This window comes from Colletotrichum acutatum, assembly GCF_030867785.1.
Source record: "Colletotrichum acutatum strain CBS 112980 chromosome Unknown BDZ83scaffold_16, whole genome shotgun sequence".
Classification (NCBI taxonomy): Eukaryota; Fungi; Ascomycota; class Sordariomycetes; order Glomerellales; family Glomerellaceae; genus Colletotrichum; species Colletotrichum acutatum.
In genome coordinates, this window is record NW_026849010.1 from 168020 (window position 1) to 195517 (window position 27498).

A 27498-nucleotide genomic window follows, 5' to 3' on the forward strand; every position below is an offset into this window, starting at 1 on the left:
AAAAAAAAGGGCTGGTCAATGGTGATGAAGTCGGATATTGAAGTGTTCAATGGAGGCCGTTGTTTTTGTATTGTGACGAGTAGTACGTGACGGGTGTGTGAAGGGAAAAAGGTTTTGTGGTGAGTGTACGTGGGAACGAAAAAAAGAGATACGGCCCTTCCGAAGTGATTGTTTTGGTAGTGCAAAAAAAAACAAAAGTGTGCACTCCTTATTTTTCCCGGGTGTGATTCTCTGAGCTGCCTGTGAAGGCATCCAAGTCAGGTCAGACTTACACACAGCAAGCAGGAGCTCTACACCGAGATTCACCGGTCACCGAACCGCATCCTTGGGAAATCACCAGTAACGGCAAGTGGGGCGATCTATCGATAAGAATCCCCGACTTCTTCCCCCAGCTGAGCGACACAGTTTCAGGCACTGTTACTCTCACTGTTTTCCGAAGTCAACCTACCCTAGACTCGGACACCCCCGAGACGTAGAGAACCACACACTCTGGTAAGCTACAGAGCCAACAGCAACACGGACAATCCCTCAATCCACAGACGATGGATCCGACGTGGGAATCGCGTTTCCCACCGACGGTATCCAAAGCTTGTAGCCGTTGCCATGCAAGGAAAGTCAAGGTAGGTCGTCATCCTTCTAAGAAGGAGGAATCTGGATTACTGACATGTTCTAGTGTGATTTACGGGTTCCACGATGTTCAACTTGCGAAAAGCAAAACGAACAGTGTAACATTACTGACCGTGTGACTTACACGTACGCTGCTGTCAAAAGCCTTCAAGACCGAATCATTGAGCTCCAGGTCAGACTCGACACTGTTTCTGAAGCCACAGCAAGCCAAACTGGCCCGGTAGCTGGACCTGGCCAATTTGATGATGTCCGCAAAGAGGCAGAGGAGATTGGTGTTCTTGCAGTTGGAAGACCAAGCGGCTACTCAGAAAGGATATATAGTAAGTCTAGCTTCTTAAAGCCATGGGCTGGTGTTTCAAAACAGAATGATAATGATCGATATTTCTGCGCTTTAGTGGGCAGTGCTACTGGCTCGACCTTTGCTCGCATCTTCTTCAAACAGATTAACCTGTCGGGATCGTCATCAATTTCGCGTCCTGGTCGCCAAGATTTCCCCAGTCATGATCACGAACTCGTCCGGAACAACGCTACACTCCCGCCTCAGCCAGTCGCAAGATTTCTCCTGACAACATACATCAGTCGCATACATCCATGGTGGCCGTTCGTCTCTCTTCCCTTCTTGAGGAGTAGTCTCGCAAGAATCTACGAAGATCCAGCCAGATGCACGTTGTATCAAAAGTTTTTGATCCTCATGGTGCTCGCCCTCGCTTCAGCAACTTGCACAGAAGCCCAGGAGTACCGACGGATGATGGACTTAAACACCCCAACAGACTACTTCCAGACAGGCCTACAATTTTTTTTGAACATACACGACCACCCGAGAGATCTGCAAGGCCTTCATTCCGTGCTCTTGCTGTGCTTATGGATGTTAGGATCAAACATTAGAAATCACGGCGACGACCTTTGGCAGATGAGTCGATATGCCATGTCAACAGCCATAGAGATGGGCCTTCACCGGCGTTCCGTCACTCCGGGCGACCTAAGTTCTGATGACCGGGAGATCCGGAACCGGACGTGGTGGTGCGTCTACGCACTGGAAAGACAGGTAGCTGTCATAACAGGCAGGGTACTCTCGGTCAGAGAGCATGCTATAGATGCACCCAAGCCATCTGTCAGTACTCTCGACGAGCTCACAGATCAAGAAAGTCGGGCGGCGCCCTCGTTCCAAAAACTCAATGTGAAGCTTTTTAATCATTTGATGAGACTACGTCAGATCGGTGGGCGTGTCCTTGAATCCATCTACATCGCCAGAGGTCCTGATGGGCGAGCATCAAGAACCACATTTCAGGAAATATGCAACGAAGTTGAGAAGATCCAGCAAGAATTAGAGAGCTGGAAACGAGACTTGGAAACCCTGAACTTCAAAGGGACGCGCGAGTACTCCGAGGTGAAGATCGAATATGGACTTCTCCTGCTACTCATGTATCGACCATCTCCCACTTTCATGATTCCATCCAAAGAGATGGCTGAGATATGCTCTCGGGCCGTGTCTGGAACTGTTCAGCAGTGGCAGAAGCTGGACTTTCAGCATGGCATCACTGCTGTTTGTCGATGCATACGGCAAGTGCATTCGATCCTCATGGTAGGACTAGCAGGCTTATACTGTGACTGGTAGGCTTCTTCTCACACCAGACCCCGGTTGGCATTCATTTCAAGATTGCGAACTGACCATTAGCTACTAGGCACGTGAAAGCGATGGATCAAAGTCCAGAATCCCCTCTCCTCTACTCCCATGGAAGCAATGTGGCATTATGCATGGATCTCATCGAACGCGGAACTGCCCGGATGAAAGAAGAAGGCTTGCTAAAGTATCGCGATCTTCTCCAGGCAGCAAGAATCAAAGTATATGGCCCAAGGACGTGGGAGCCGCCAGTTGCTCAAACCCAACCCACAGATGCTTCGCCAGTAGCTCCTGTGAACGCGCCAAATACACTTGGTCTTCTTGACGCAGATAATACGCAGTCCAATATGTTTTTCCAAGGCGATGGGTTGGAAACGTATATGAACCAAGTTACGGGGTATTTCTACAACGCTCAATTGGGTTTAGATGAGGGTCTCACTGCTTGGTTTGATACTTTCATGGACGAGTTCCAGTCCAACAGGATAGGAAACTTGGGTTGAATGATACATCGTCACAATGATTCCTGGCAACACCAAGCCTTCCCTGCAACAGCCATTTGTGTAAGTTGAGTTACCGGTGGCTATCGACACTTGCTAACCTAATGCCATAACACAGCCTCAATTAATCAGTTGAGCGCTGGATTTCAAACTAGAGCTCAACATCGGATCATTATTATCGATTTGATCCCTCATTTCCATTGCATTGGTTGAAGCTAATACCCAGAGACCGAGGTGATCTCGGACTGGACCGATGGTAAGTGGAGACTGACTTGCGCAATGTCATCAGAGTTTCGGCCCTGGCCGAGCGCAGTGCCGACTAAGGCTACCTACTTGTTGGGAAAAGCATCGGAGCATCTTATGAGCATTTTTGGCTAATAGCCCTGTAGAACAAAAATCGGGGTCCTTTGTTCCATCAAAGCGTGGTATTTATTCGAGACTTGACTTTCAAATAGATGTTTTACGACTTACACGGAATCGCAACACACAACGCATCGCAAGCATCATGTCCGAATCTCGGCCAAAGCCTCAACCGGCCACAAGCCACACGGCTGTTCTAAACTCCAAAAATGCTTCTATCTTGGTAAGACATATCTTGGTCTTTAAGCTGATAATCGAAACAAATACTGACTCTCGATACAAGGTTGGCATACGCGACGGCGTCACTGGCGAATTCCGTCTAGTCCCCAGAGAGCAAGCAACGGTCTCAGTCTTTGACTCCAACTTCCTCATAGGCGATGGAATCTGGGTAAGTAAAGGGTCAAGCCGGCATAGAAAGGTCCAAAGGCTGATCTGATGACTTCTCATTGTAGGAAGGCATTCGTGCTGTAAGAGGCCGAGTCCAATTTGCCAAGGAGCACATTAATCGGCTCTTCCAATCTGCAAAGGCAATGTACATGGACTTGGGACTGACAAAAGGAGATCTCCTGTCACTTCTTCACCAGACCCTAGACGCCAACGACATGGGAAACGAGCCTCACGTCCACATGCGTCTGGTCGTCAGCAGAGGCTTAAAGTCAACGCCCTACCAGAACCCGCACGTCAACGTCGGCCTGCCGCTCATTGTCATCATCCCTGAGATCAAGGCCGTCGACCCGACAGCAAAATCGCGCGGCCTGCGCCTGGGAACGACCTGGGTCCGGCGCGGCCCGCCCGACGTCAAGGACGAGCAGTGGAACCACATCTCCAAGGCGACGGACGTGCAGGCGTGCGTGCACGCCAACTTCATGGGCGTCGATGAGGCGCTCATGCTGGACCTCAACGGATTCGTCAAGACGTGCAACTCGGTCAACTTTTTCATCGTCCGCGGCGACGAGGTGTGGGCGCCGACAAAGGATAACCAGATGATGGGCATCACGCGGCAAAAGACCATTGACGTCTGTCGGGCGGCCGGCATCCCGTTGCGGGAGCTTGATTTCGCGTTGACGGAGGTGTACGGGGCCGACGAGGCTTTTTGTACGGGCACGTTCCCGTCGCAGATTCATGTTACGGAGGTTGATGGGAGGGTGATTGGGGACGGGAAGAGGGGGCCTTTGACGGAGGTGATTCAGAAGCTTTACGCGGCGGAGGTTGAGCGGGATACTGCGAGGTCGAGGGAGGCGATTCTGGGTGAACTTGAGCAGGCTCGGGACTTGAGTGTGCTTGATAGCCTGAAGTCGAAGCTTTGAGTCTTCGTGGGGGCTCTATTCTGAAGCTCTTTGAGAATCTTCTTGATACCAATTTATTTGCCAATGAGCACACCATCTTTTAAAACGACCAAATGTACATTGAGCTACGGTGTATTTTGCCAACAAACCCTGAATCAATATTCAGCCGTCCCAGTACTAGCCAAGTTCCCTTTCAAGGGAAGTAGGCGAAACCAAAGTCTCGGTTTGAATGTTAAGCAACTTCCGCTATAGAAGGGATATATGGTGAGCCCGCGTAGTTTCATCCTTTTGCTGGGAAACTCGCGACTTGATAACAAGCCAATGATTAGAAAAGGCTCTTCATCACTAGCCTCCCGTTGCCACATCTTGATGCAAATACCAACCCATTAGCTAACACGGCGTCTACTGCAGTACTCGAGAACGATGATCTCAACAAACAGTGTGAGCACCGGTGGAGCACGAGTCAGCACAGCATCTCGGACTGCACCGATATCTCGACATCAATCATCTCGGTGGGGACCGAGCAAAAGCTCCACCTTCTCATTGCGTGATACCCCAGAATGATAACGTCAATCGCAAGTTCTATCCTGGCCCGTCTCCATGTCGACAAACGATATTGGTGTTATCCGGACAGAGCTCTCATTGATATCGAGAAGTCAGGGACATGGGATGTGGAGTTGAGCCATTGAAATACCTGCGGTTCCGCCGCCGACTCAGGGAAGCATGTTTGGTCTTTGGGCCTTGATCTTGAACCTGGGCTTCATTCTTTTTGACCTTTGAGAAGCAAGTTGGCTCTTGAATGAGCCTGACTGAGTTGTCTTGTTGATTGAGAGTTTGCCTCAACGACACATAAGGTCCGACTTACACGGTTCCGCAAATACCAACCTCCCTTGCCAAGTGGTTTCCAACGCGCTTCCATTTCCCGTAATGGAACCCAAATCAGCCATCGTCGACCACGACGCAACCGAGCAGACGGACGTCAAAGACGTACAAGATGGAACCTCCCAGTACGACGAGACCCTGGCGCCGACGCCCGCACAAAACAGGCGCATCCTGTGGAAGACTGACCTCGTCGTCCTCCCCTGCGCCGTAATCAGCATGACCCTCGCGTTCCTCGACAAGGCAAGCCCTCCCAATCTCAACTCCTCTCCTCTCTTTTCTTCTCCCGTGAACTCTCTTTAGCTAACCATGGTCCCCGAGATATAGAACGCCCTAGGCTTCGCCGCAATCTTTGGCCTCCGACAAGACGCAAACCTAAAGGGGCAGGAATACTCCTGGCTCGGCTCCGTCTTCTACTTTGGCTACCTGGCCATGGAATTCCCGGCCCTCTATCTTATCACCAAGCTCCCCATCGGAAAATTCATCGGCGCCTGCCTCGTCCTATGGGGCGCCTGCATCTGCCTCATGTCCGCCTGCCACAACTTCGCCGGCCTCGCCGCCATCCGCGTCCTGCTCGGCATCTTTGAGGCCGCCCTGCTCCCCTGCATGCTCGTCCTCAACGCGACGTGGTACCGCCGCGAAGAGCAGCCCCTACGGACGGCGCTGTGGCATAATACCTTTGCCGGCGTGTTTGGCGGTATTCTGTCTTACGCGATTGGGAATATTAAGGGGAGCCTGTCGACGTGGAAGTACATCTTCATCATCTACGGCGCCGTCACCGTCCTCGTCGGGTTCGTGGTTCTCTTTGCGCTGCCCGATTCCCCGCAAAAGGCGTGGTTCTTTGACGAGCGGGAGAAGAGACAGGTCGTCTCCCGCCTCGCCGAGAACCAGACGGGCGTCGACGTCAAGAAGAAGTTCGACGCGCAGCAGATCCTCGAGGCTGTCAAGGACCCGAAATGCTGGTGCGTATGGGCCTGCGCCATCGGCTACGCCGTCGCCAACGCGGGCATCACAAACTTCAACCCGCTCATCATCTCGGGCTACGGCTTCAGCCAGACGAAAACCGTCCTCATGGCCACCCCCCAAGCCGCGGTCGCCATGGTCGCCGGCGTCGTCCTCACCACAATCTCCATGTTCGTGCAGAACCTGCGCTGCCTGTTCTGGATCTTCTCCGCGCTCGTCGGGCTCGTCGGCGCGGTGATGGTACACACGCTCGACATCAACCAGAACAGAAACGCTAGCCTGGCGTGCGTGTACATCATGGGTTTCTATAACGTCCCCTGGGTCTTTATGCTGAGCCTCAACTCGTCCAACACGGCGGGCGCGACAAAGAAGAGCTTCATGGGCGTCACGGTGGCCGTGTGCTACGCCGTCGGCAACATTGTCGGACCCCAGCTGTTCTTGTCGAGCCAGGCGCCGCGGTACCCGCTCGGCATCAGCGCCATGATGTTCGCTTTTGCGCTCATGGCCGCGTCCGGGCTCGTGTACTACCTTCTCTGCGTGGCCGAGAACAGGCGTCGCAATTCAAAGTTTGGGGTGCCCGAGGATAGGTTGCAGGCTGGTCTTGAGCAGGAGAGGGAGGATAAGACTGATGGGGAGAATAAAGACTTCCGGTATACTTACTAATCGTTTGGTCATCTGTCGTAAAGCGAGATGTAGTTATTGCCCCCGACGAGGGCTAATCCAATTTTCAATCTGATTTGATGAGACTTCTATGCAATTGTAGTGTGGCAACCGGGCCCATGGTGTCCAGTAGGGTGAACCAGAAGATGATGCTCCAGAAGAATGATCAAAGCAGAGCATAGTGATAATCAGGCTGGTCCTTTGGATAAGTTGTTGTAGGACCACTCTTACTGTTCTGAGTGATGGTTTCTGAAGTTGAGTTGTTCGGGTTAGAATCGGCTTAGAGACTCGGCGTTACTTAGGACTTTCAACTCAACCAGGAACTCGCAGTTCAAGCATGAGACTTACTTTAACCCAGGCTTTTGGGAAGTGTTGCCGTGTTAGACAACTGCAACTTGATATTTCAGGACCAACGCCGAGTAAATATATCTCTCATTGTCCAAAAGAGCTGTGCTGTATAAATCAGTCGTCGTCGACACCCCGCCAAGCATCGGTTAGCACTGGCATACCACATCCATAAACATGGACCCGTCTAGTACAGACTCCATCTAAACCGTCAGGTAAGGTCGACGCAGGTAGGCACCGTAATCTACAACGAAGACCAAAAACAAAATCGTCGTTCATAACCCAACATCAAACGCGTCCCCAGAATTCATGCAGTGTTAAACCGTCTTCAGAGAACCAAAGTCATAAGCTGGCTTCTGATTCGGTTACGGAGGAACAAAACAGTCCCTAGACGCCAGCACGGAGCAAACCATAACCTTGTCGATGGGCTGTCCGGTCACAAGCACCCCTGTCCAAGGCTCGGTTCCCTTATCGATAGGATTCCACGCGGGGCGCGGGGAAAGGATGGAAAGCTCAGGGACGGCTTTCAGGGGGTTTGGGGCACGCTGTCACCACTACCAACTTGCCTTATCGGTACACGGCTTACGTCGGCTCAGCCATGACGTCGCAACTTCGGCCGACGATAGACGGTCTTCCTCGGGATAGCTGCTGTCTCGGCATTCTCCCTCTGCGCCCTCTGAGCCCTCTTGACTTCTTTCCCTTTCGCCTTTGAAATTCCCATGTAATTGGGGGAAGGCTTTTTGATCATCTTCTTTCCATCAATTGAATTTCTTTCGAAAAGATCAAAGGGCCAAAGAAAGAGAAGTACCAGAGATGAGGACCTCCAAGATCCTTCGACGGGCACCCCTCGGCGGGCTGGCCCTCCCCCGAGCCGGAAAGACGACATCAACACCGACAGCAGCATCAGCAGCAGCAACACCTCAAAGCCGACGAGCAGCAAGCAGCCTCTCCCAAAGACCAAACGCAAACCACGTCTCCTTCCCCGGCGCCGTAAAGAGCGCCTTCACGAGCAGCCTCAAGTTCGAGACGCCCGGCGACTACCCCGCCGTGCCGACCTACCGCGTCGTGGATCAAAACGGCGCCATTGTCGACGACGCCTTCGTCCCGGACCTCGACGAGACGCAGATCGTGAAGCTCTACAAGGACATGGTCTTCATCTCCGTCATGGATCTCATCATGTTCGACGCCCAGCGCCAGGGCAGACTGAGCTTCTATATGGTCTCGGCGGGCGAGGAGGCGCTGAGTGTTGGCTCCGCGAGCGTGCTAACGCCAGAGGATGTCATCTTCTGCCAGTACCGCGAGCAGGGCGTCTTTAAGCAGCGGGGCTTTACAACGGCGGATTTCATGAATCAGCTTTTTGCCAATTCGAAAGATCCCGGCAGGGGAAGAAACATGCCGGTGCACTACGGTAGCAAGGAGCTGAATATTGTGGGTTCCCAAGACCGAGGCAGCACCTTTGGAGAGGATTGGAGGATACACATGCTAACACGTTGCCCGTACAGCATACCATCTCGTCACCTTTGGCAACACAGCTTCCGCAAGCTTCGGGAGCAGCATACGCACTGAAGATGCAGCGGATGCAAGATCAGTCGATACCGCCGAGAGTCGTTGCAGCCTACTTTGGCGAGGGTGCGGCGAGTGAGGGAGACTTTCACGCCGCCCTCAATATCGCGGCTACAAGATCATGTCCCGTAATCTTCATCTGCCGAAACAACGGCTATGCCATCTCCACGCCGACGCTAGAACAGTACAGAGGTGACGGAATCGCCAGCCGCGGCCTGGGGTACGGCATCGACACCATCAGAGTAGATGGCAACGATATCTGGGCCGTCAGAGAGGCTACGAAGAGGGCCCGTGAGATGGCGCTTGAGAACGGAGGCCGCCCCGTCTTGATCGAGGCCATGACTTACAGGGTGAGCCACCACAGCACGTCGGATGACTCGTTTGCCTACCGTGCCAGAGTCGAGGTTGAGGACTGGAAGAGGCGGGACAACCCCATTACGCGTCTGCGCAAGTACATGGAGGCCAAGGGCATGTGGGATGAAGCCAAGGAAAAGGAGTGCAGAGACTCGACTAGAAGGGATGTGCTGAAGGCGTTCAAAGAGGCCGAGATGGAGAAGAAGCCGCCAATCCGAGGCATGTTTGAAGACGTTTATGAGGAACTGACGCCAGATCTGAAGCAGCAGATGGCACAGCTACGTGAGCATCTGGATAAGTACCCTGATGAGTACGAGTTTGGTGAATTCGAGGGAGGCAAGGATAGCTTAAAGGCATAGACGAGAGGGCCCTGCATGATACCTACCTGGCTAGAGAAGAAATGATTAATGCGGAATCTCCGGTGCCGCGGATGCGAGCGAAGCCTATATTACTTATTATCGGAATTTCGTGAGGTGTCTTTGTTGACTCGCTGGACTCGGCTGCTTAGAAATGGAGTATTGGTCGACCCTGATGGCGCAAGAGGAGGTGGGATCTCCACCCAGACTTGAATCAGCTCCGTCAAAATCTGGAGCGCACTGGGCAAAGTGTGGATGCGTAAACGGAGACGTGGTTCCGTAATGACGAGCGGCTTTGATGCGACGGGGAAGCTGTTTTGGTTGTACTGTGGTAAGTGCCTTAGTGCAAGGTCAGCACCTGAGAGACTGGGGATGGTCAGTGGGGGTAGGGCGGGGTCGAGCTGCCAAACGTTGTTCCAGCACGGTAAGACACTACTACAATGACGCTGTACGGATAGAATATTCGAAGACAAGACCTAGCAGGCCAGGCTTGGCCGGATGGAACAGGGAGGCTTGTGACGGGTGACGGACGACGGCACGTCCATGACTGGCGTTGGCGCGCTTCGAGGTTGGGACGGAGCCAGACGGTAGGCGTGACAGGATGGGAACCGTTCCATGACATAGTTCTGCCCCGTATTGTTTAGTATCAAATGTAAGGTATTGGCAAGACGGAGCGCAGTACCTACGTCTGTATCCGCAGCATCATAAGCATGGGCCTTACCGCAGGGATTCCCTCCTCGTGGTTGCTCATGTTGAGTTGGCGGGCTTAGTGCTCCGCTACCCCCCAGTGGCTACGTTTGGAGCAAAAAGTGGACTGGAACAGCGATATCAGAGCCGCTTGGAGCATGTTGGGCGTGTGAGTGTGGCCTGGTCCTTGACACCTTGTGCGTGTTGTGCGTGTTGTGCGTGGTGTGCGTGGTACGTGTGGCGTGCGGCGTGGTGCTTGTTAAACTGTTAGCAGCAACGGGTGGTGTGTCTGTCCCGTTCGCCGGCCACGGCCCAGGGCATCCATCAGTCAGACCCGACACCTTCTTCCTCTCCCGTGCTGCTTTGGCGCTGCATAACCTCGTCTGGTTCCAAAACCCTTCCATACATCTCCCCAAACTTCAACATCGCCATCGAATCTGTTTTCCTGCGACGGCAACGACGACGACGATAACGATACGACGATAATTCGATTTGAAGGATAGATCAGGCCATCAATATCGATGACTCTCAACGCAACGAGATCGCCCTGACTGATCCGTTGATTCGGACCAACCTCGCAACGCCATCGTATCTGTTGGCCATTTCCCGACGGCGCTGATAACATCAAGACACCACGACGCCTAATCGCCAGAAACCCTCGAGTTGTCCTGCCTCATGGCGTAATCCATGGCAGAACGAATCGCCTCTGCAAACCAGCGCTCCAGATCGGTAGTCGACCACGATCCCCCGCGCGCCTCCCGTCTACGCCGACGACATCGTCTTCCGGTTCGGGTTCACCCACCCTAGCTTCGACCTCGTCTTCCCAGCGGTAGGTGGTTGTTATTTCACCCGTATTTGCCGTGTTTCGTTTCGAGTTCCCGTACATTGTTTTGTGCTTCGCGGAGACAAAGGAGAGTGTCGAAGGAGACAGAGCATGCGTGTGTGATTCGTGTGTGTATGAGAGCGACACAGAGAGAGACTCGAGAGTGAAGAGGAACAAGAAGAAGAAGAAGAAGAAGAAGAAGAGGACACACAAGAGGAACGAAAGCAGCAAGAATCAACCTCGAGCGACAGACGCGCAGGATATTCCTGTGAGAGAGCAAGAGTAGGAGCACACGGGAGGCACAGAGGCAGGAGCAGCTCCAGGTGTCGTGGGGTAGTTGCCGGCGACAACCAACTCGTCTCGTGCCTGCCTGTCTGCCTGCCACCTTCTCTCAGTCTGGTTTACCTACCTCTACCTTACTGCTGCTTCTTTCACTTTCACCATGTTCGTTTTTCTCTCTTGATCCTCGAGTCCAAGAAAGGCACAAAAAAAGGACACCTTTTCGACCTTGGGATCCGCCCTACCTTTGTTCCCCTCCTCTTCCTCCACCTGAAGCTACCTCACCTTTGGTTCCCGAACGGCGGTATCTCGAACTTAAGCGGGTCGGGTCACTATACCTACTGGACCGCCCTACCTCATTACACCGCAACCGCAACCGCACCGTACACACCCTGCCAGGCACCACTTTCACCGTACCTCTAGAGCACCTCAGGAAGAAAAAAAAAAGACACAGAGAGACGCCTGCTTTCCAACCATTGAAACACGGCTGCATCGCACCGCTCCTTCACCTTCTCTTCATCGAGTCTTGATCATCTCCTCCTCGACTCTACTCCTCTTTTCTCCTTCACTTCCTTACTCTCGTCACTCTCGCTTGGTCAGCTGCGAGCCAGTGCTAGCAGACCCCTCCCTCTACCACCCCAGCAATTCATTGCATGCTTTACCTCTCTCGTTGTGTCTAGTACACTGTACATCCACATCCACTACACCCACATACACCACACACGCACACATCTGACGTTCGTTGCGGACACGCATGAGGCCACCGACATCTTGGCCTCGGCACATTTGACTTGATCCTTACCTTCGTTCTCTCGCCTTCCATTCTTCGGTCGGCATGCCTCCTAAAAGCCAGTCACTCATGTCTCCCAGAATTACCAGATCTTCTGCCCGGCAAGCGGCGAGTCTCGCGGCTTCATCGACACAATCCGCTGCAAGCGCCGATCCCGCAGCGGCCGCCCCTGCACCACCGAGCTCCAGCCCTCCAAACCCTCCGACCTCAGCCTCGCGGAAACGAAAGGCTTCAACACAAGCTACCAGCCCTACTCCTGGACCACAGCAGTCTGCATCAGCTTCCTCCAGGCGATCAAAGCGTCAAAAGGTAGCCGAAGCTGTTCCACCGCCTCAGCTCCCTACTCAGCCACCTGCCCCGCCTCGCTCCAAAAGAAAGGGCAAATCTACCGTCGCCATGTCGAGCCCAGAGTAAGGATTTATATGAGCTGGAGCTGGAGATTCTTCAAAGCTGACTGTGCTTGTTAGCATTTCCGCCGATCCTGCGAACGCATCAGAGAACACCGCACCCTCGGCATCTTCAAGCCGCAAATCCAGTAGTAGCCGAAGCAAGAGGACTGCCACCGGCACCCTAGGTAACCCCGACTTGCCTCTAGTCTGATACTTTGAAGCAAAGTACTGATTCGACATAAACAGATCCCTCCGCCAACACATCCAGCTCTTCCCGCAAGACGAAACGGAATGCCGCAAACAACGCGGATCCCGACACCGCAATGACGGGCACCGACGATGCTGAGAAGGAGTCTCTTCCTCTCCCGCCCCCACCGCCTCCTCCCGAACATCACGACGACGATGACAGTGACGATAACGATGACGATGATGAGGGTCAGCGATACGATGACGACGTAGACGATGATCCCTTTGGAGGATTCGGAGGTCCTGGAGGTCCCGGTGGCTTGTCAAGTACCTTGCGGGCCTTGACAGGCATGATGACGGGTATTTCGTCTCGCCTGCGAGATCTTCTCAACAGCCTGCGTCAGAAGGATGACCCATCAGTGCAGCTGATCGCCTTGCAAGAGCTGTCTGAAATCTTGCTGGTTTCCAACGAGGACAACTTGTCAGGTCACTTTTCACCTGATGCTTTCGTCAAGGAATTGGTGACTTTAATGCAACCCAACGAGATGACAGGCGAAGAGAATCCCGAACTCATGTTGCTAGCATGCCGTTGCCTGGCAAACTTGATGGAGGCATTGCCCGCCAGTGTGGCCAACGTCGTTTACGGAGGAGCTGTCCCCGTGCTCTGCCAAAAGCTGCTCGAGATCTCCTTTATTGACCTGGCCGAGCAAGCCCTGAGCACCCTCGAAAAGATCTCTGCAGAGTATCCGTCCAGCATTGTCCGAGAGGGTGGCTTGACCGCCTGCTTATCTTACTTGGATTTCTTTGCAACAAGCACACAAAGAACAGCCGTCACTACGGCTGCAAATTGCTGTCGAAACATCCCCGAGGATTCCTTCCCGGTCATTCGAGATGTCATGCCCACACTTCTCAACGTATTGGGCAGCAGCGACCAGCGAGTGGTCGAAAAGGCCTCCATCTGCGTCTCCGGCATTGTGGAGAGCTTCAAGTACCAGTCTGCAAAGCTGGAAGAACTCGTCAGTGTCGATCTGCTGAAAGCTGTCCTGAGGCTGCTTGTGCCAGGCACCACTAATCTCATTGGAGCTGATATCCACACGCAATTCCTGCGGGTGCTGGCCTTTACGGCTCGTGCTAGCCCCCAGCTTTCGGCGGACTTATTCAAGCTCAACATCGTGGAGACACTTTACCAGATCCTTACCGGTGTTTCTCCGCCGAGCGGCACGGAAGACGTTGCCTCCAAGTTGGACAGCGTTGTCATCATGCAAGCCCTGATCCATCGACCAAAGGAGCAGATTATTGAGACGCTCAACGTCATTTGCGAGCTGCTACCCAGCCTGCCTCGCAACGCTGACCCTTCATACGGCGATTTCGTGGAGATGAACGCAACAGAACCCATCACTCCTTCCTCCACAGCAGCTGGAAAGACGCGCAAGTCACCAAACGATAAGAGAATCGAACTGCTCGACAGCTGCAAGGCCGAAGTTCGCCGCTTTGCCCTGATTCTTTTCCCGACCTTGACCGACGCTTTTTCGAGCACAGTTAACCTCAATGTTCGTCAAAAGGTACTCACAGCCCAGCTGAAGATGCTTTCAAACCTCGACGAGGAGATTCTTAGCGAAGCGCTGAAGACAGTGTCTTATGCTTCTTTCCTGGCTTCGATTCTATCTCAACAGGACCATCCCTCACTGGTTATGCTGGCGCTCCAAGCCACAGAACTTCTTCTTAGTCGCTTGGAGGACGTATACCGGTATCAGCTCTACCGTGAAGGCGTCATTTCGGAAATCACCAAATTAGCCATCGAGGAGCACACGCCGCCCCCAGCGCCAGAGCCGGCCGGCTCGCAGGAGTCGCACAACACAGAGCAGCAGGCCGCGGCAGACTCTGGTGACCAATCTTCAGACAATGAAGAGTCGGAAGACGACGAAGAGCACGAAGAGTCGGATGACGAGGAGAATGATGAGGACAATGAGAATGAGCCTCATCCAGACGACATTTCTGGGTCGCCAGTTAGCTCACGTGGCTCAACAATGTCGCTTGACGGGCCGCCTCAACACTTCCTGTCAGACGTTCCGTCGATGCGAAGCAGGATTCGTGAGGTGGCCAAGAAGTTCCTGGAGAGCCACGAGACTGAGAAGCACGGCAAGGCCATGAAGAAGAAGGCGACTAAGATTCTCACTAATTTATCAGATCTTGCTGAAGAGATTGAAGCCTTTTACCTCAACAGGTCGGCAGGCAACCTTTCACCCGAGAACGGCGTAGAGCTCTTCAAGAAGCTGGCCTCGTCTTTCGACGCAGACGTCCTCGAAAGTGTCACCAGTGCAGAGCTTCTGGCTTCCGGACTCGTAAGAGTGCTTTTGGAAGTTTTCAGCAATCCCGATGAGGACTTAGCCCGCACTGCCCAGGCGGACTTCTTGCAGGTCTTCATGGGCTACAGCGTCAAGTCCAAGCCCAAGACCGCCACTGCCGATTCACCTGCGACCCCCTTTAGTGTCATGGTCCACAAACTTCAAGATTTGCTTAGTAGATCTGAGCATTTCGAGGTCATCACAGTCCACCAAAATACCTTCGATGGCAATCGCAGTAGTGCGGCGTCCATGCTTGCGAAGCAGATTCGGCTCAGGCTTGTGGCTGATGACGAATCTATACCCAAGTCATACAGAAACATAATGGTTTCAATTCACGCCATCGCCACTTTCAAGTCTCTCGATGACTACCTGAGGCCCAGAATCAGTCTTTCTGAACGGCCACGTGGCTCCTCAAGGCGGGCCGACAACCTCTCGAGAGCCCTCGCCTCGTTGGCAGGCTCTGCTGGTTTGCCACTCAGTCATGCGGCAGCTAGACTTGCGGAGCGCGCGTCAGCAGCGTCTGGGTCAAGTCCGATCCCACCACCGCCCAGTGTGCCTACGCCTAGCGGTTCGCGTTCTCTTCGCAAGACCAAGTCAAAGTCAACACCGCAGTCGGAGACTGCGGCCACTCCCGATACCTCTTCCAGCACCAGAGACAAGGGTGTTTTGAGAAGATCTACTCGTCGTAGCGCGGCGTCGGCTGCAGATAGCCCAGTGCCGTCTAGACCACCTCCGGAAGAAGATGACCTGGAGAATGCCCTCGAGTGTGCAGACGAGAAGCACCTGTCTGACGACGAAGAGATTGGCGGAAGCAGTGCATTGGATGCTATTGTAGGTGACTTGGACGAGGATATGAGCGAATCTCCTGGCCCCGAGCCTGGCGCTGTCAATATGGAAATCGCTGCTGGTGGAAAGGTCACCGCACGGAAGGATGATGGGACCAGAGTGCCCACGCCATCGCAGAGTTCTCTGCCTACTCGTTCTAGTGCTCTTCCGCCCCCTCCTGCGGCACAAAGCACCCCCACGCCGGCAACCTCATCGAGGCCGATGTCTTACGCTGCAGCCATTCAAGCTGTGCCACAAGACTGGCATATCCAATTCACTCTCGACGACAAGGTGATTACGAGCGAGACTACAATCTACCGTGCCGTCCACACCTCGGCCGCCAACTCTGACGAGCACTTCAGCCGAAGCGTCTGGTCTGCAGTGCATCCGATCAAGTTCCGACGTGCCCCTGGTCCGCCCCCCGCAGAAACCCTTTCGTTCAGTTCCAATGCTCAGGCCAGCACGGAGGAGAACGGCGAAGGAAACGTTCCGGCATCTCTCGCCAAGCACCCTTCGACAGCCTCTATCCTTCGCCTTCTCAACATCCTTCACGACTTGAACGCCAACATCGAAGATGTCATGGTTGAGAACAGCGAAAAGGATGCCGTTCGACTGAATGTTGAGCCCCTATCACAGTTCGTCAACACCAAGTTGACTGCGAAGCTCAATCGACAGCTTGAAGAGCCTTTGATCGTCGCGAGCAATTGTCTGCCAAGTTGGGTAGAAGACCTTGCACGACTGTACCCTTTCCTCTTTCCCTTTGAAACCAGGCATTTGTTCTTGCAGTCGACCTCATTCGGTTATGCCCGCTCGATGACTCGCTGGCAGAACGCCCACTCTGCAGACGACTCGCGTCGCGATCGCCGCGACGATAGACCATTCTTGGGTCGTTTACAGCGCCAAAAGGTTCGCATTTCAAGATCCAAGATCTTGGAGTCGGCCTTGAAAGTCATGGAGTTGTATGGCGCGTCTCAGAGCATTCTTGAGGTTGAATACTTTGAGGAAGTCGGGACCGGCTTGGGTCCGACACTTGAGTTCTACTCAACGGTGTCGAGAGAGTTCTCTAAGAAAAAGCTTAAGCTATGGAGAGAGATGGATTCGAACGACTCGGAAGAGTACATCTCTGGAGCGAGTGGACTCTTCCCTCGGCCACTCAGCGACGATGAAGCCATTGCACCTAACGGGGAACGTATCCTGCAATTATTTAAAACCCTCGGCAAGTTTGTTGCTCGCTCAATGATCGATTCTCGCATCATTGATCTGAACTTCAACCCCACCTTCTTCCGCATTGGAGATGGTTCATCGGCACCTGGCGTGAAGCCATCACTTGGCGCAGTTAAGGTCGTCGATCCCGGCTTAGCCAGGTCTCTGAAGACAATTAAGAAGTTCGCCGTGGCCAAGAAGGAAATCGACGAAGACCCTTCACGAACGCCTGCCCAAAAGGTCGCCGATACAGAGGATATTGTTATTGACGGTGTCAAGTTGGACGACCTGTGCCTGGATTTCACGCTTCCTGGTTTCCCAGAGATCGAGCTGATGCCCAACGGTGGACAAATTCGGGTCACCATTGACAATGTGGACTCGTACCTCGAGCGTGTTATTGACATGACCCTGGGCACTGGCGTTCGCCGTCAGGTTGACGCCTTCCGCACCGGTTTCTCTCAAGTCTTCCCCTACTCTGCTTTAAGCGCATTTACTCCCGATGAGCTGGTAACTTTGTTTGGCCGGGTTGATGAGGACTGGTCTCTCGAAAGTAAGTACTTCCCCGTGTGTACACCTAACGATATACTGACATTTTCGCTAGCACTCATGGACTCGATCAAGGCGGACCACGGCTACAACATGGACAGCAAGACCGTTAAGAACTTGCTGCAGACGATGAGCGAGCTATCAGCTCCTGAGCGCCGCGATTTCCTGCAATTCACCACGGGCAGCCCCAAGCTCCCCATCGGAGGTACGTTTCTCTCTACTTCCTCGACATGTTTCAAGCAGACAAGGCTAACACAGGCAACAGGATTCAAGAGCTTGACGCCGATGTTCACGGTCGTCTGCAAGCCGAGTGAACACCCCTACACGTCTGACGACTATCTCCCTAGTGTCATGACGTGTGTCAACTACCTTAAGCTACCCGACTACACCAATATCGAAGCCATGCGCAAACAGCTCTCTACTGCCATCAAGGAAGGCCAGGGAGCTTTCCACCTGTCATAGACGGTGTGTCTGTCACCGAATCAGCGAGTTCCAGGAAACCCAAAACAGAAAAAAACGGATAGCGAACCTGATGGCCGAGTTGGCCATCTCAGCGAACGTCGCCACATTTACATGAGTGTGGTATGAAATACATCAACAAACATTGCACATCGGGCGATGGTTTTCTTTCAACAATAAAGATTTTATGGATGGGAACGGTCTGGGTCAGGGAACACCAGTTTTGGGTGAGGTGGATTGAAGGGCGAGGGTAACAACACATTGAAGAGAAGCCCCTCCACCCGACTTTGCATGGCAGGTTCGTTAGGCGTCAGACGTGCTTTTCGGCTTGCCTCCCTGCTATGGCCTCGAGGCACTTCCCTCCTGTTTCGGCACTGTTTCTAGGGTCCATGACCAGACCCGTTTGAAGCCTGCTGGTTTATGACATGCCAAGGGGATCCTGTTGATAGAATGGTCAAAATTGATTTGTGACAAAATTGTCGCGTCCCTTGTATTGTGTAAAACGTGATCACGATGATATTACCGCCTTGCATTACAGACGTTGCCAGCTTGCCCCGTATTTTCACGAGGAATTGTTAGATGTTCATCAGGAAATGAGTTTACACGGCGTAAAAGGTCTCTCATTTCATCACAGGAATCTAATGTCCCCCTTCCCTATCTGCGCGCAATACAAAGGCTTTGTTGTCCACCCCATGGATACCGAAAAATCCCCTCTCTCGGATCAAGTGGCCTTCAGAAAACGTCGCCTCCAAAGATTTCCCTTTCCCTTCTGCCGCCTATAGAAACAACATGACAAAAAACGACATGGTCCCCCTCCCAACCTCCTCCTCTGGTCTCCAAATTTCCTCATCTTCTCTTGTTCGTAGAAAGGTATCTCGAGAAGAAAAATAAAAGTCAAAAGTAAGCAGTTGCGGGTACACGTTACACAAGCCCCGTCCCCCTTCGGCCATGCTTCTCTCACTTGTGCCAGGAGGCAACTAAACCCGAACAGGAGGCTTGAGGAGAAGAAGGCAATCCGACACAAGCTGATGCTGCGTCTGGCTTGCTGTATGTGGTAGCGGACTCGGCATCAAATTAATAGGTCCCAGCTCTCAGGCCAAGCAGCATATGCCTCTAGCGGAAGCCAGACTTAACCTCGGCGCGGGGCCATTCAAAGAGGACGTCTCCGCTATAGACGTCGGCAGTGATGCGGCTAATGCGCAGCTCCACTTCGCCGTAGAAGCGTTCGCACTCACGGAGCACCTTGATCACAAGCTTCTGGCTGAGAGCAGGGTCGTCCGCGTCGCCAAAGTGCTTCTCGACGCGCTTGCGTAGCGTCTCGATACCTTTACGGACCTCGCGCGAGTCGTACGTTGCCAAGACCTTGTGGAAGGTGGACTTGGAATTGGAGGGCTGCGAGGCGATGCTCGAGCCGGGCTTGCCCGACTGCAGCTGACCCTCGATATTCTCGACGTACTCGAGGAGCTTGCCAAGGGGGCGCCGCATTACAGCGTTCAGGTAGAGATTCATGTGTTCGTTCATCTCGCCTGACGCAGCCTCACGCCAGTCTTCAAGGACATTGAGGCCGTGCGTGTTGATCTCCTCGAGGAAGTGGTTCATGTTTTCGATGAGCAGAATGTGGAAGTTGAGAGCCTCCTTGTCCTCTGGATCCGCACCTGCCGCACTGACGCTGACTGCGGGGTTCTCGCGGGCAATGATCTTGAGAGAGTCGAACATGGACTTGAGGATACGATCGTACTCGCGGTCAACCGTCTTGCGCACGGCTAGGTTAGGGTCGATACCCGAGAGAATGTTTTCCACGGCGTTGGAGAACTGAGGGAAGACGCGAATGAACGAAATAACGCCCTTGCGCTTGTTAATCTTGACCTTAGTCTCCTCGATGGCGCGGATCTGCTCGTCGACAAATTTCTTAAATCGGGACTCCAAGATACCGTGGAGCTTCTGGAGAAGAGCGTTGAGGAAGTCTTGATTAGACTGCTGGATATCCAACAGGTTCCGCTCGAGAACAGCCAAGACACCAGCACCTTGCCTGAAGCATCTGGTTAGTATGCCATGACGATGACACGGAACTGGGATCAACTTACAAAGGATCGGCTTGAACAACCCATTCAATGAGCTTGGCAATCTCTGTCTCGAGGAAGATGAAGATCACTTCCATACCCTTAGTAACACGTCGAGCAAGATCACGGTCAGGCTCCATCAAACGATGACGACGCAAGTCGCCGCCTCTCCGATCTGACGGCCTGCTGGCTGCGACCAGGTCCGGGAAGTCTGATTGTTCCAGCGTGGTGGCGTGGAAGAAGTCGATGATGAAATTCTGCTCCATCTCAACCAACGGAAGAAGGTCGTCCAGTACCTGCCCAAACACCTCGTAAGGAAGGCTTCGGTTCTCGCCCGACTCCTTCAGGTTAGTCCTACTGCTGGTATCGATGGGCGAACGCAAACTCTTGGCCAGTGTTTGACTGCGCTTGACGGTAAGCTTCCTGACAGTGGTCGCTCTGCCTTCCTGTTGCTTTTCGACTTCAAATGTAAACAGGAGCTCGGATGTTTCGTCGGCGGTCATCTTGCGCGCATTGCGCTTCCACGCTTCCAAGACCTGGCGGAATTCGTTCTTGTAAACCGGGTGGCTCTTGTCTTGGTAGACCTGAATCATGCGATCCCAGTTGGCGGGGTCGACGTCCTTGGCGTATTTGATCAAGGGACTGTACTTCCACAACATGTCTCGACCGGTGTCGTGGTGGCGAGAATCCACCTTTCTCGAGAGAGCTTCGCGAAGCGCTCTGTTGACTTCGTTGTAGGCTACATCGAACTGTTGGGCCATGTAGCCGACCAACCGTCGCGAGAAGACAGCGCTTTCTTGTCGGTACATCTCCTTCTTCTCCTGAACGATTCTCATCTTGCCATAATCGGTGTTCTCGAGACCCACGGCTTGATCAACTTCTCCGCCAATATCTTCGCTCTTCCGTGGTTCGCCCCCAAGTAATGTGGGATCGATCTTGATCATGGCCTTGTAGAGAGTAACCAAAGACATCTCAATGTCCTCAAGGCCGTTCAGATCTTCCAGTGGCGCCGCTCTCAAGGCGTTCAGGTCGGCAGAGGTAATAGTAGTTGTCTCGAGAAGAGACTCGAGCTCCTTCTTGAGCAGCTTCTGGTTAGCAGTTTGCACCTGAAGACCCTGGCCTTGAGCTTCAATGTATGCAATATCATCAGAAAGAGTCTATCTCTGGTCAGCAACAGTTTCGGAAAGTTTACCAAGCAACCTACCGAAAGCTCAACGCTATACAGCGTCAGAAGATTCTCCATTTCTTCACACTCAGCGACTGCCAGGTCAATGCCGCGTTTGATAGCCTCGACACGATCATCCTCTTCCTGAAACCGAGCCAGCCAGCCACCTGCTTGTGCTTTGTTGAGCTCTCGCTCAAGGTCTGTCCTCATCTCATCCACATTACGAGATCTCATCTGCTCGCCAGGAACCCATCCGAAGTAGTCGAGCCACTTCGTGAATTCGCCGCTCTTGTTATCCAAGAATGTGGGGTCAATACCAAGAGATGCAAGATACTTGGCGTCATTACCGGCAACTATCGACTTGCTGTTCTCCTCCTTGGCTGCGGATTCCTCTGGCTTCTTCACGCTAATAACTTCCTGAATTGAGGGCTGCAAACTTGATGGTCGGCTAGAATTAGGCACAGTAACCTTGACCTCAGGCACACCAGATGTGCGCTTGGGAGGCTCCACAGGTGCAGCAGTCTCTTCGACTGCAGGTTCTGGGGATGTGACTTTGGGGCCGTCAGAAGAGGCAGGCCGTGGCGGAGGTTGGAAAACTGTTGTGATTCCTTCAGCGGGTTCAGTGCTCTTTGTGGCAAGCTGTCGAAGTCTTTCACCAGCACCGCCAGGTCGAGGCTTGAAAGCTGAGGCGGCGGAGGCAGCCTTCCAGAGCACACCAGCAAGGTCGTTCTTGGATTTCTTTGCTTTGATCATCGGTCCTAAACCTGGCCGGCTCTCATCTTCTTGTTCCGCGGGAGCCTCAGGCTCAGGGGTAGGCTCAACAGCCGGAGGCTCCTCGGGTATGGTTTCCTCGACCGCAGCTACGGGCGCGGGTGGAGGGGCTGGAGGCGGAGTCTGTACGATGGGAGAAACCGGGGCAGGAGGAACAGGGATTTCAGGCGGCGGAGAGACGATAGGAGGAGGTTGTCTCGTGGGTGTTGCTCCATTTCTTGTCGGGGTTCTGAGTGCGAGAGGAATGTCTGGTGCACCCGGGTCTCCAGGCGTAAGGGGCGTGACTGGTCGATTGTCCCTGTAAGAACCTCCGTCTGACCTCTGCGAAAGAGAGTTCTTCCTGGCTGTACTCCTCGGAGGAGGGGCAACTTGATCTCGTCGCATGCCCGGGCTAACTAACGGCGCAGGAACCAGGTCTCTGTCGTTGAAGCCCTGTCCCTGGGGCCTTGCTGGGTCCATCGGTGGTCTCTTCCTTTCTGGTGGTCTGCCTTCTTCGGAGATTGGCGGAGGCGGTCCCAGTCCAGGCTCTTGACCTGGCTCACCGAACCTACCAAAGGCCCCTTGCCCAGGCATGCCATTTCGTGAGCGCGGCGGCATGCTTCCCGTATCGTCGCTTCTGCCTCCCAGGGAAGGCGAGAAAGATTCTTGGCTCTTGTTCCCGAATCTTCGCAGCGTAGGGGGTTCCTGCGAGAACGAAGATGCCATGCTTCCCGCTGGTGAGTTATTCGCCATTCCATTAAGAGGTGGTGGTCGGCGAGGGCCTGGCGGGCCAGGCGAAGGAGTTCCATAGTTGGAGGGCGCATTGGGAGCGCCGAGGCTGGTCTGACTAGAAGCAGCATCGGGCATTGCGGGGGGTCGGAAGGCAGCCTGTGCGGGAGGGGGTGGTCGTCGTTCGTTTCTCAGGATCTGGGACATCTCGGCCTGGTCGAAGCCCGATAGCTCAGGGACCTTGCCTCCCGTGTATTTGCCATAGATCTTAACCAGGCTGGCAATGAAGAACTTCTTTTCCTTATCCGACTGCGCATTCCAGAAGTAGGGCTTTCCGATGGTGACGATGAAGCCAGTATCACCAGCCCATTCGCGGAAGGTCGGATTAGCCGGCGGCCCCGTGAAGGACTCGATGGCGGAGAGGTCGTCGAGGTTCCATGTCTTCCCAATTGAGAAGGAGCCGTTGGCGTTCTCTTTCGTCTTGTGCATACGCACTCGGCCACTCTTTCTTACTGCAACGACGATTACGCGGGGTTTCTGTGATTCGGGTGTTCGTGCTTGAGGCGGCGGAGGAGAGGTCGGATGGGAGGAGTACTCGGTGATTCGAATGTGGGTGATGTATGTCTCGAGCACTATCGACGGAAGCAAGCAAGGGTCAGTACCATACGCATATAAAGCAGACTTGTTTGTCTGAGAAATTTCAGCGACGTCGGAAGTCAACGCACATGATCCGTCTACATCCTTCTTGATGAAGCAGCTCTCGATGATGCGCCGCTTCTCATCCTCGAATCGTTGGGCCCTGTTGTCCATGGCTGCTCGGTAGGGCGGTCCCGTCGCAGTGGAATGGAGCAATCATGAGGATGTTCGCAATGTAATGGGAGGAACCATTTACATGGTCGTCGCGCAATCGGAATCGGGAGGGCGGCGTGGTGGTGCGATGGGGTGACAAGGCGCTCGGAAGGGAGTTGAATGAGGTTGAGGTGGGATTTCGAGGTCGTGTCGTGATGCAAGCCAGAAGGAGAACGGGTGGACGTGTGCTGGAGTCTGTCTGTCCTTGGGGGTAGCTTGCTGCCAGGGCAGCCTTTGGTCCCGCTGGTTGATGGGGGGTGGGAAGTATTTCGACCGTCGATTCTGGGGCTCCTGTTAGCGTCAGCCCCGAGCTAAGCCTGATAGCGCCGCCACTTCACCATCAGTGTGGCTGGTGAAGATGTTCTTGTTACTTGCATCGAATTTTGTCAATTTGAAGAATGTGTAACATAATTTTCCATCATTTTTCGTCAGCAATAGTCGTCGGTTCTGGCCATTCACGGAATTCAATGTTGAACGTCTCTACCATCTCGGTCCCGCATCGACTCCACGGTACATTGGTTGTACCTGCCCGAATGCCTGTCTATCTGCTACCTGACGGGAACTTGCAGCGACATACTTCCCTGGACTACTTCCCTGGACTACGCAATCGGGTGTGCTGAAAGATTGGTTTGGGAGGGATGAGGTGGCTCCTTCCTCCCAATGCCACCACGCTAATTATCTGTATGTACCTAAGTATCCGTAAGGTGGTGGAATGTCCCGCCACCGATTGACTTCTGATGTCCCGCAATCGCCTGGCTCGTTCGCAGCTCGCCCTGCAACTCAGTCCCCTTTTTCAGCAATCCTCTTCTTGAGAAGGTTACCGTGCAGACAACCGCCTTTTTAACGATAATTCAACCTCACACGAACAATTCATTCTTGTATCCCAGGATATACACCCGCATATTCGCGTTACTTGTTCTCCGTCTATGCACTGAACCGATATCAGACGCATCATCCGGCAAGGTTGCCGTCAGAGAGCTCGGGCGCCCGTCGTCATGCCTCCCACCAGTCCATGTTTCAAGCTGCCCTGCCCATGAATGAGATAGCCCCCTCGATACGCCCATCACTGCAACATCCGGGGTTCCGATGCCGTCTCTGTCTCTTGTTCTTTCTGCCGACGCCCTCGGCCACTTCTGACAGTGAACCTTGCAGGCCTTGGGCAGCCATGTCGCCAAACTCAAATGGCTTACTCAGTCGACTTTTTGCTCAGCTCGCTACTTTCTTTCAGTTTTTTGGATATCATCATCAGATGGCCAGTGAAGCTCTCATGACCAAACACTCTGCTTTGGGAGGTGGACCGTGCATGCGACTTCAGATGGTCAACTTCAACGTCCAACTACCAACGTCGAGTGAAGCAGCATCAGGGGTATCATTGAGTTATCTCAAACTGTGAGGCTCATGGACTTTGTGGCAACCCCAATGTCAATAAAGGCTCCTCATATCGCCCTAAAATATTTATCCATCGCAACAAGTGAACCAAGACGCAAAGCGGAACGTCGCTAATATATGGCGGTCTCTCCCTTTGCTTCTCGACATAGACAATAAAGAAGGCCTCAAAACAGCACTTTTCTTCCAACCCTTTTCCCTCCTTGATTCATGACCGAATATCATCTCGAGAATAAGTTTTTCAAGCCGTTGTATTTCACTTGCTACATTGGCCCTTCATCTGCCTCAAGTCGAATTCTGACTATCGGCCGCCAACATCCTCCGGCCAACTCAACATCTTACGTTGCATAGTGTTTTGAATGATATCCGCGTTGTTCCAAAGTCCCCATCTGTCAGGGGCCCGGTCTATCAAAGACGGGGCCGGCAGGAAGGAAATGAACATTGGTTTTGCAATAATTCCGTGTGGCAATTGAATTGTGTGTCGATCCAGATGCACCAAGATTGTCCTGTCCGGTGAGCATGCCATATTGCAGGACCATTCGCCCGATATTGCTCGCGTCGGCTGCTCGTCTTTGAAAAAACAAAACCAGTCACATTTTTTCCTTCTCCGGAAGCGAATGTGCTTCAGTCCTCGCGTAAGCCCCAATAACTAGTGTCTCGACCCGGTTGTCTCCAACGTGCAGCGGTAGCTCATTGCCGAGCGCGCCACATGTTTTCGTATTTAGGAGTGGAAATAGACCTCTGAATGGGGAATAGAAGAAATGCTGACTGGTCGAATTTACATGGAGACGCTCGATAGATTTTGTGTGCCGTGGGATTACAGAATTCTGGAAAAACGTATCGATCGAACTGAATTCCAAGTGAAAGGATGGTGCCATTCGCGTCTCGATGATTGGCAGAACCATTTGTAACGATGGATATTTAGGTCTTCCTGCTTGTCAGTGTGATATTGTGTTCCTTATCATCTTTGCGTCTCGTTGCAACGGACGGATGTAGAAATCCTGTAGGGACGAGGGGTATATGTTCCTCAGCTCGTAAATAGTTATAGGTTGCTCGGGAATCGCCCATCGCTGAGCACTAGCCGCAGAGTCGTCTACCAGTGTCGACGAGACACCAAAGACCTCGTCGAGGTAGCTGTTCGTCATGAGGGGAATGCAGACACGACCTGTGCTAGTGTCCTGCTCTCCCGACTCGCTTCTCCTTTCGGATACGTTCAGGACGGCAAGATCTAGACCCGATATCTTCAATGTGGGCAGGCGGATGCGTAGACCTACGTTGGTCATCAAGTACGATATGGGCTTTCTCCATTCGACAATGTGCTCGTCAGTCTCGGATCCGCAGAAGAACGGGTCGCCGCCGTCGAAGGCCGCGGGCGATGGTGCGAGTAGTCTACTCCAGTCTTGTGGGATCGTATGATCCCACGTCCAACAGAAGATTGTCTGGTCGTCCGAGATGCGGATCAGCTCTTCCTGGAGGCGCATAAAGGCCGCCGAACGCTCTCCATAGAGCAACGGCATGGTGAGCCCGAGTACACAGTAAGCCATGTCTTCAGGACGTGTCGTTTCCCGGTCTGCTAGTCAAGAAAACATCTCGGAATTGCTTGCGTCTAGAACCGACTTGACGCCGGAAATGAACTCGTTCCGTATTCCGGTGATGTTTGAAATTTCAGACGCAAAGTCTTGACGTGATCCTAGGATCCTCCAGCTTTTGTCAAAGAAGTACATCCGCCTTGGAGCTAAGAGTTCTTGCAATGTCCAGCCGCGAGTGAACCAATGACTACGGGCGAGTTCAGGCCGACAATGTTGTTGTTGGCCCTGGGTCCTGAAACAGACAGGTCTCGTCCTAGGGACGACTTCATCGCCTGAGCTGGGTAAAGTGATATCCTCAAAGTCGAGGTCTTCGAGAAAAGCCAAACAGACAGCCGATTCCTGATACCAGTTGAACATTGAGTTGATTGCCTCTGAGAGCTCGGCGGAGCTTTCCTTGTCGATACAGTTCGTATCAACCCACAGGTACTCGAGGCCGAATTCTCGTGTTAATCGACAAGCCCCGAGTATCTTGGCGTACCCTTTACGATCTGGCGACATCTTGTTCCTGCCACTCTTTGAACCTTATCTCCTGCGTGCCATTCAAAGTGTGAGATAACGTTGCGTACTGAGGACACCAGCCTATGAACTCCTCCAGTAGGAGTGTGTTCACATTGATTAGACGCATTTTGGTAAGGTCTTCATGACTGAAGTTTATGAGGTCGATGGAAGAGAATATGGTTGCTTTTTATAGCCTGATCTGGCAACATGAGTTACTTGCCCGCTGGCCAATACCCACAGCTTGCAATGTGAGTGGCCCCATCGTTTATGCAAGTCATCAGCAGCGATTTGGCACCGCTTTACTTGTAATTGAGTATCAAAGTATGGGCTTTTGGAGATTCGAAAAGCTCGCTTTTATGATTTTATTCGTTATTGTTGCTCCAGCTCCTGAACAACCCAAAGTACCTTTGACCTGGCTAGGTATGCTAT

General features: G+C 53.1%; 8 protein-coding genes across 8 annotated transcripts; 5 read left to right on the forward strand and 3 right to left on the reverse strand.

Annotated features, from left to right (window-relative positions):
* The first annotated feature begins 440 nt into the window (after positions 1 to 440).
* BDZ83DRAFT_113517 (fungal-specific transcription factor domain-containing protein) lies at positions 441 to 2960 on the forward strand. Its single transcript, XM_060501108.1, has 5 exons — positions 441 to 620; positions 674 to 947; positions 1023 to 2238; positions 2310 to 2808; positions 2864 to 2960. Exons 1-4 carry the CDS (start codon positions 543 to 545, stop codon positions 2746 to 2748), a joined length of 2007 nt encoding a protein of 668 aa, XP_060368640.1. The 5' UTR covers positions 441 to 542; the 3' UTR covers positions 2749 to 2808; positions 2864 to 2960.
* A 290-nt stretch (positions 2961 to 3250) lies between these two features.
* BDZ83DRAFT_570240 (aminotransferase class IV) lies at positions 3251 to 4412 on the forward strand (the record flags this gene model as incomplete). The annotated part of the gene is made up of 3 exons (XM_060504282.1): positions 3251 to 3328; positions 3389 to 3493; positions 3558 to 4412. 3 exons carry the CDS (start codon positions 3251 to 3253, stop codon positions 4410 to 4412), a joined length of 1038 nt encoding a protein of 345 aa, XP_060368641.1.
* Positions 4413 to 5037: 625 nt separating this feature from the next.
* On the forward strand, positions 5038 to 7063 carry BDZ83DRAFT_113534 (major facilitator superfamily transporter). The gene is made up of 2 exons (XM_060501109.1): positions 5038 to 5513; positions 5598 to 7063. The coding sequence occupies exons 1-2, from the start codon at positions 5319 to 5321 to the stop codon at positions 6894 to 6896; spliced, it is 1494 nt and encodes a 497-aa protein (XP_060368642.1). The 5' UTR covers positions 5038 to 5318; the 3' UTR covers positions 6897 to 7063.
* Positions 7064 to 8051: 988 nt separating this feature from the next.
* Positions 8052 to 9514, forward strand: BDZ83DRAFT_748997 (dehydrogenase E1 component; the record flags this gene model as incomplete). Its single annotated transcript, XM_060513705.1, has 2 exons — positions 8052 to 8666; positions 8741 to 9514. 2 exons carry the CDS (start codon positions 8052 to 8054, stop codon positions 9512 to 9514), a joined length of 1389 nt encoding a protein of 462 aa, XP_060368643.1.
* Positions 9515 to 12354: 2840 nt separating this feature from the next.
* On the forward strand, positions 12355 to 18090 carry BDZ83DRAFT_113635 (HECT-domain-containing protein). The gene is made up of 2 exons (XM_060501110.1): positions 12355 to 12664; positions 12726 to 18090. The coding sequence occupies exon 2, from the start codon at positions 12803 to 12805 to the stop codon at positions 18044 to 18046; it is 5244 nt and encodes a 1747-aa protein (XP_060368644.1). The 5' UTR covers positions 12355 to 12664; positions 12726 to 12802; the 3' UTR covers positions 18047 to 18090.
* A 1066-nt stretch (positions 18091 to 19156) lies between these two features.
* Positions 19157 to 23557, reverse strand: BDZ83DRAFT_570215 (exocyst complex component Sec3-domain-containing protein; the record flags this gene model as incomplete). The annotated part of the gene is made up of 5 exons (XM_060504280.1): positions 19157 to 20072; positions 20128 to 21260; positions 21308 to 22084; positions 22181 to 23379; positions 23473 to 23557. The coding sequence occupies 5 exons, from the start codon at positions 23555 to 23557 to the stop codon at positions 19157 to 19159; spliced, it is 4110 nt and encodes a 1369-aa protein (XP_060368645.1).
* Positions 23558 to 25920: 2363 nt separating this feature from the next.
* Positions 25921 to 26499, reverse strand: BDZ83DRAFT_749000 (uncharacterized protein; the record flags this gene model as incomplete). Its single annotated transcript, XM_060513706.1, has 1 exon — positions 25921 to 26499. One exon carries the CDS (start codon positions 26497 to 26499, stop codon positions 25921 to 25923), a length of 579 nt encoding a protein of 192 aa, XP_060368646.1.
* BDZ83DRAFT_608557 (heterokaryon incompatibility protein-domain-containing protein) lies at positions 26254 to 27221 on the reverse strand. Its single transcript, XM_060507485.1, has one exon. It carries the CDS (start codon positions 27067 to 27069, stop codon positions 26560 to 26562), a length of 510 nt encoding a protein of 169 aa, XP_060368647.1. The 5' UTR covers positions 27070 to 27221; the 3' UTR covers positions 26254 to 26559.
* Positions 27222 to 27498: the final 277 nt, after the last annotated feature.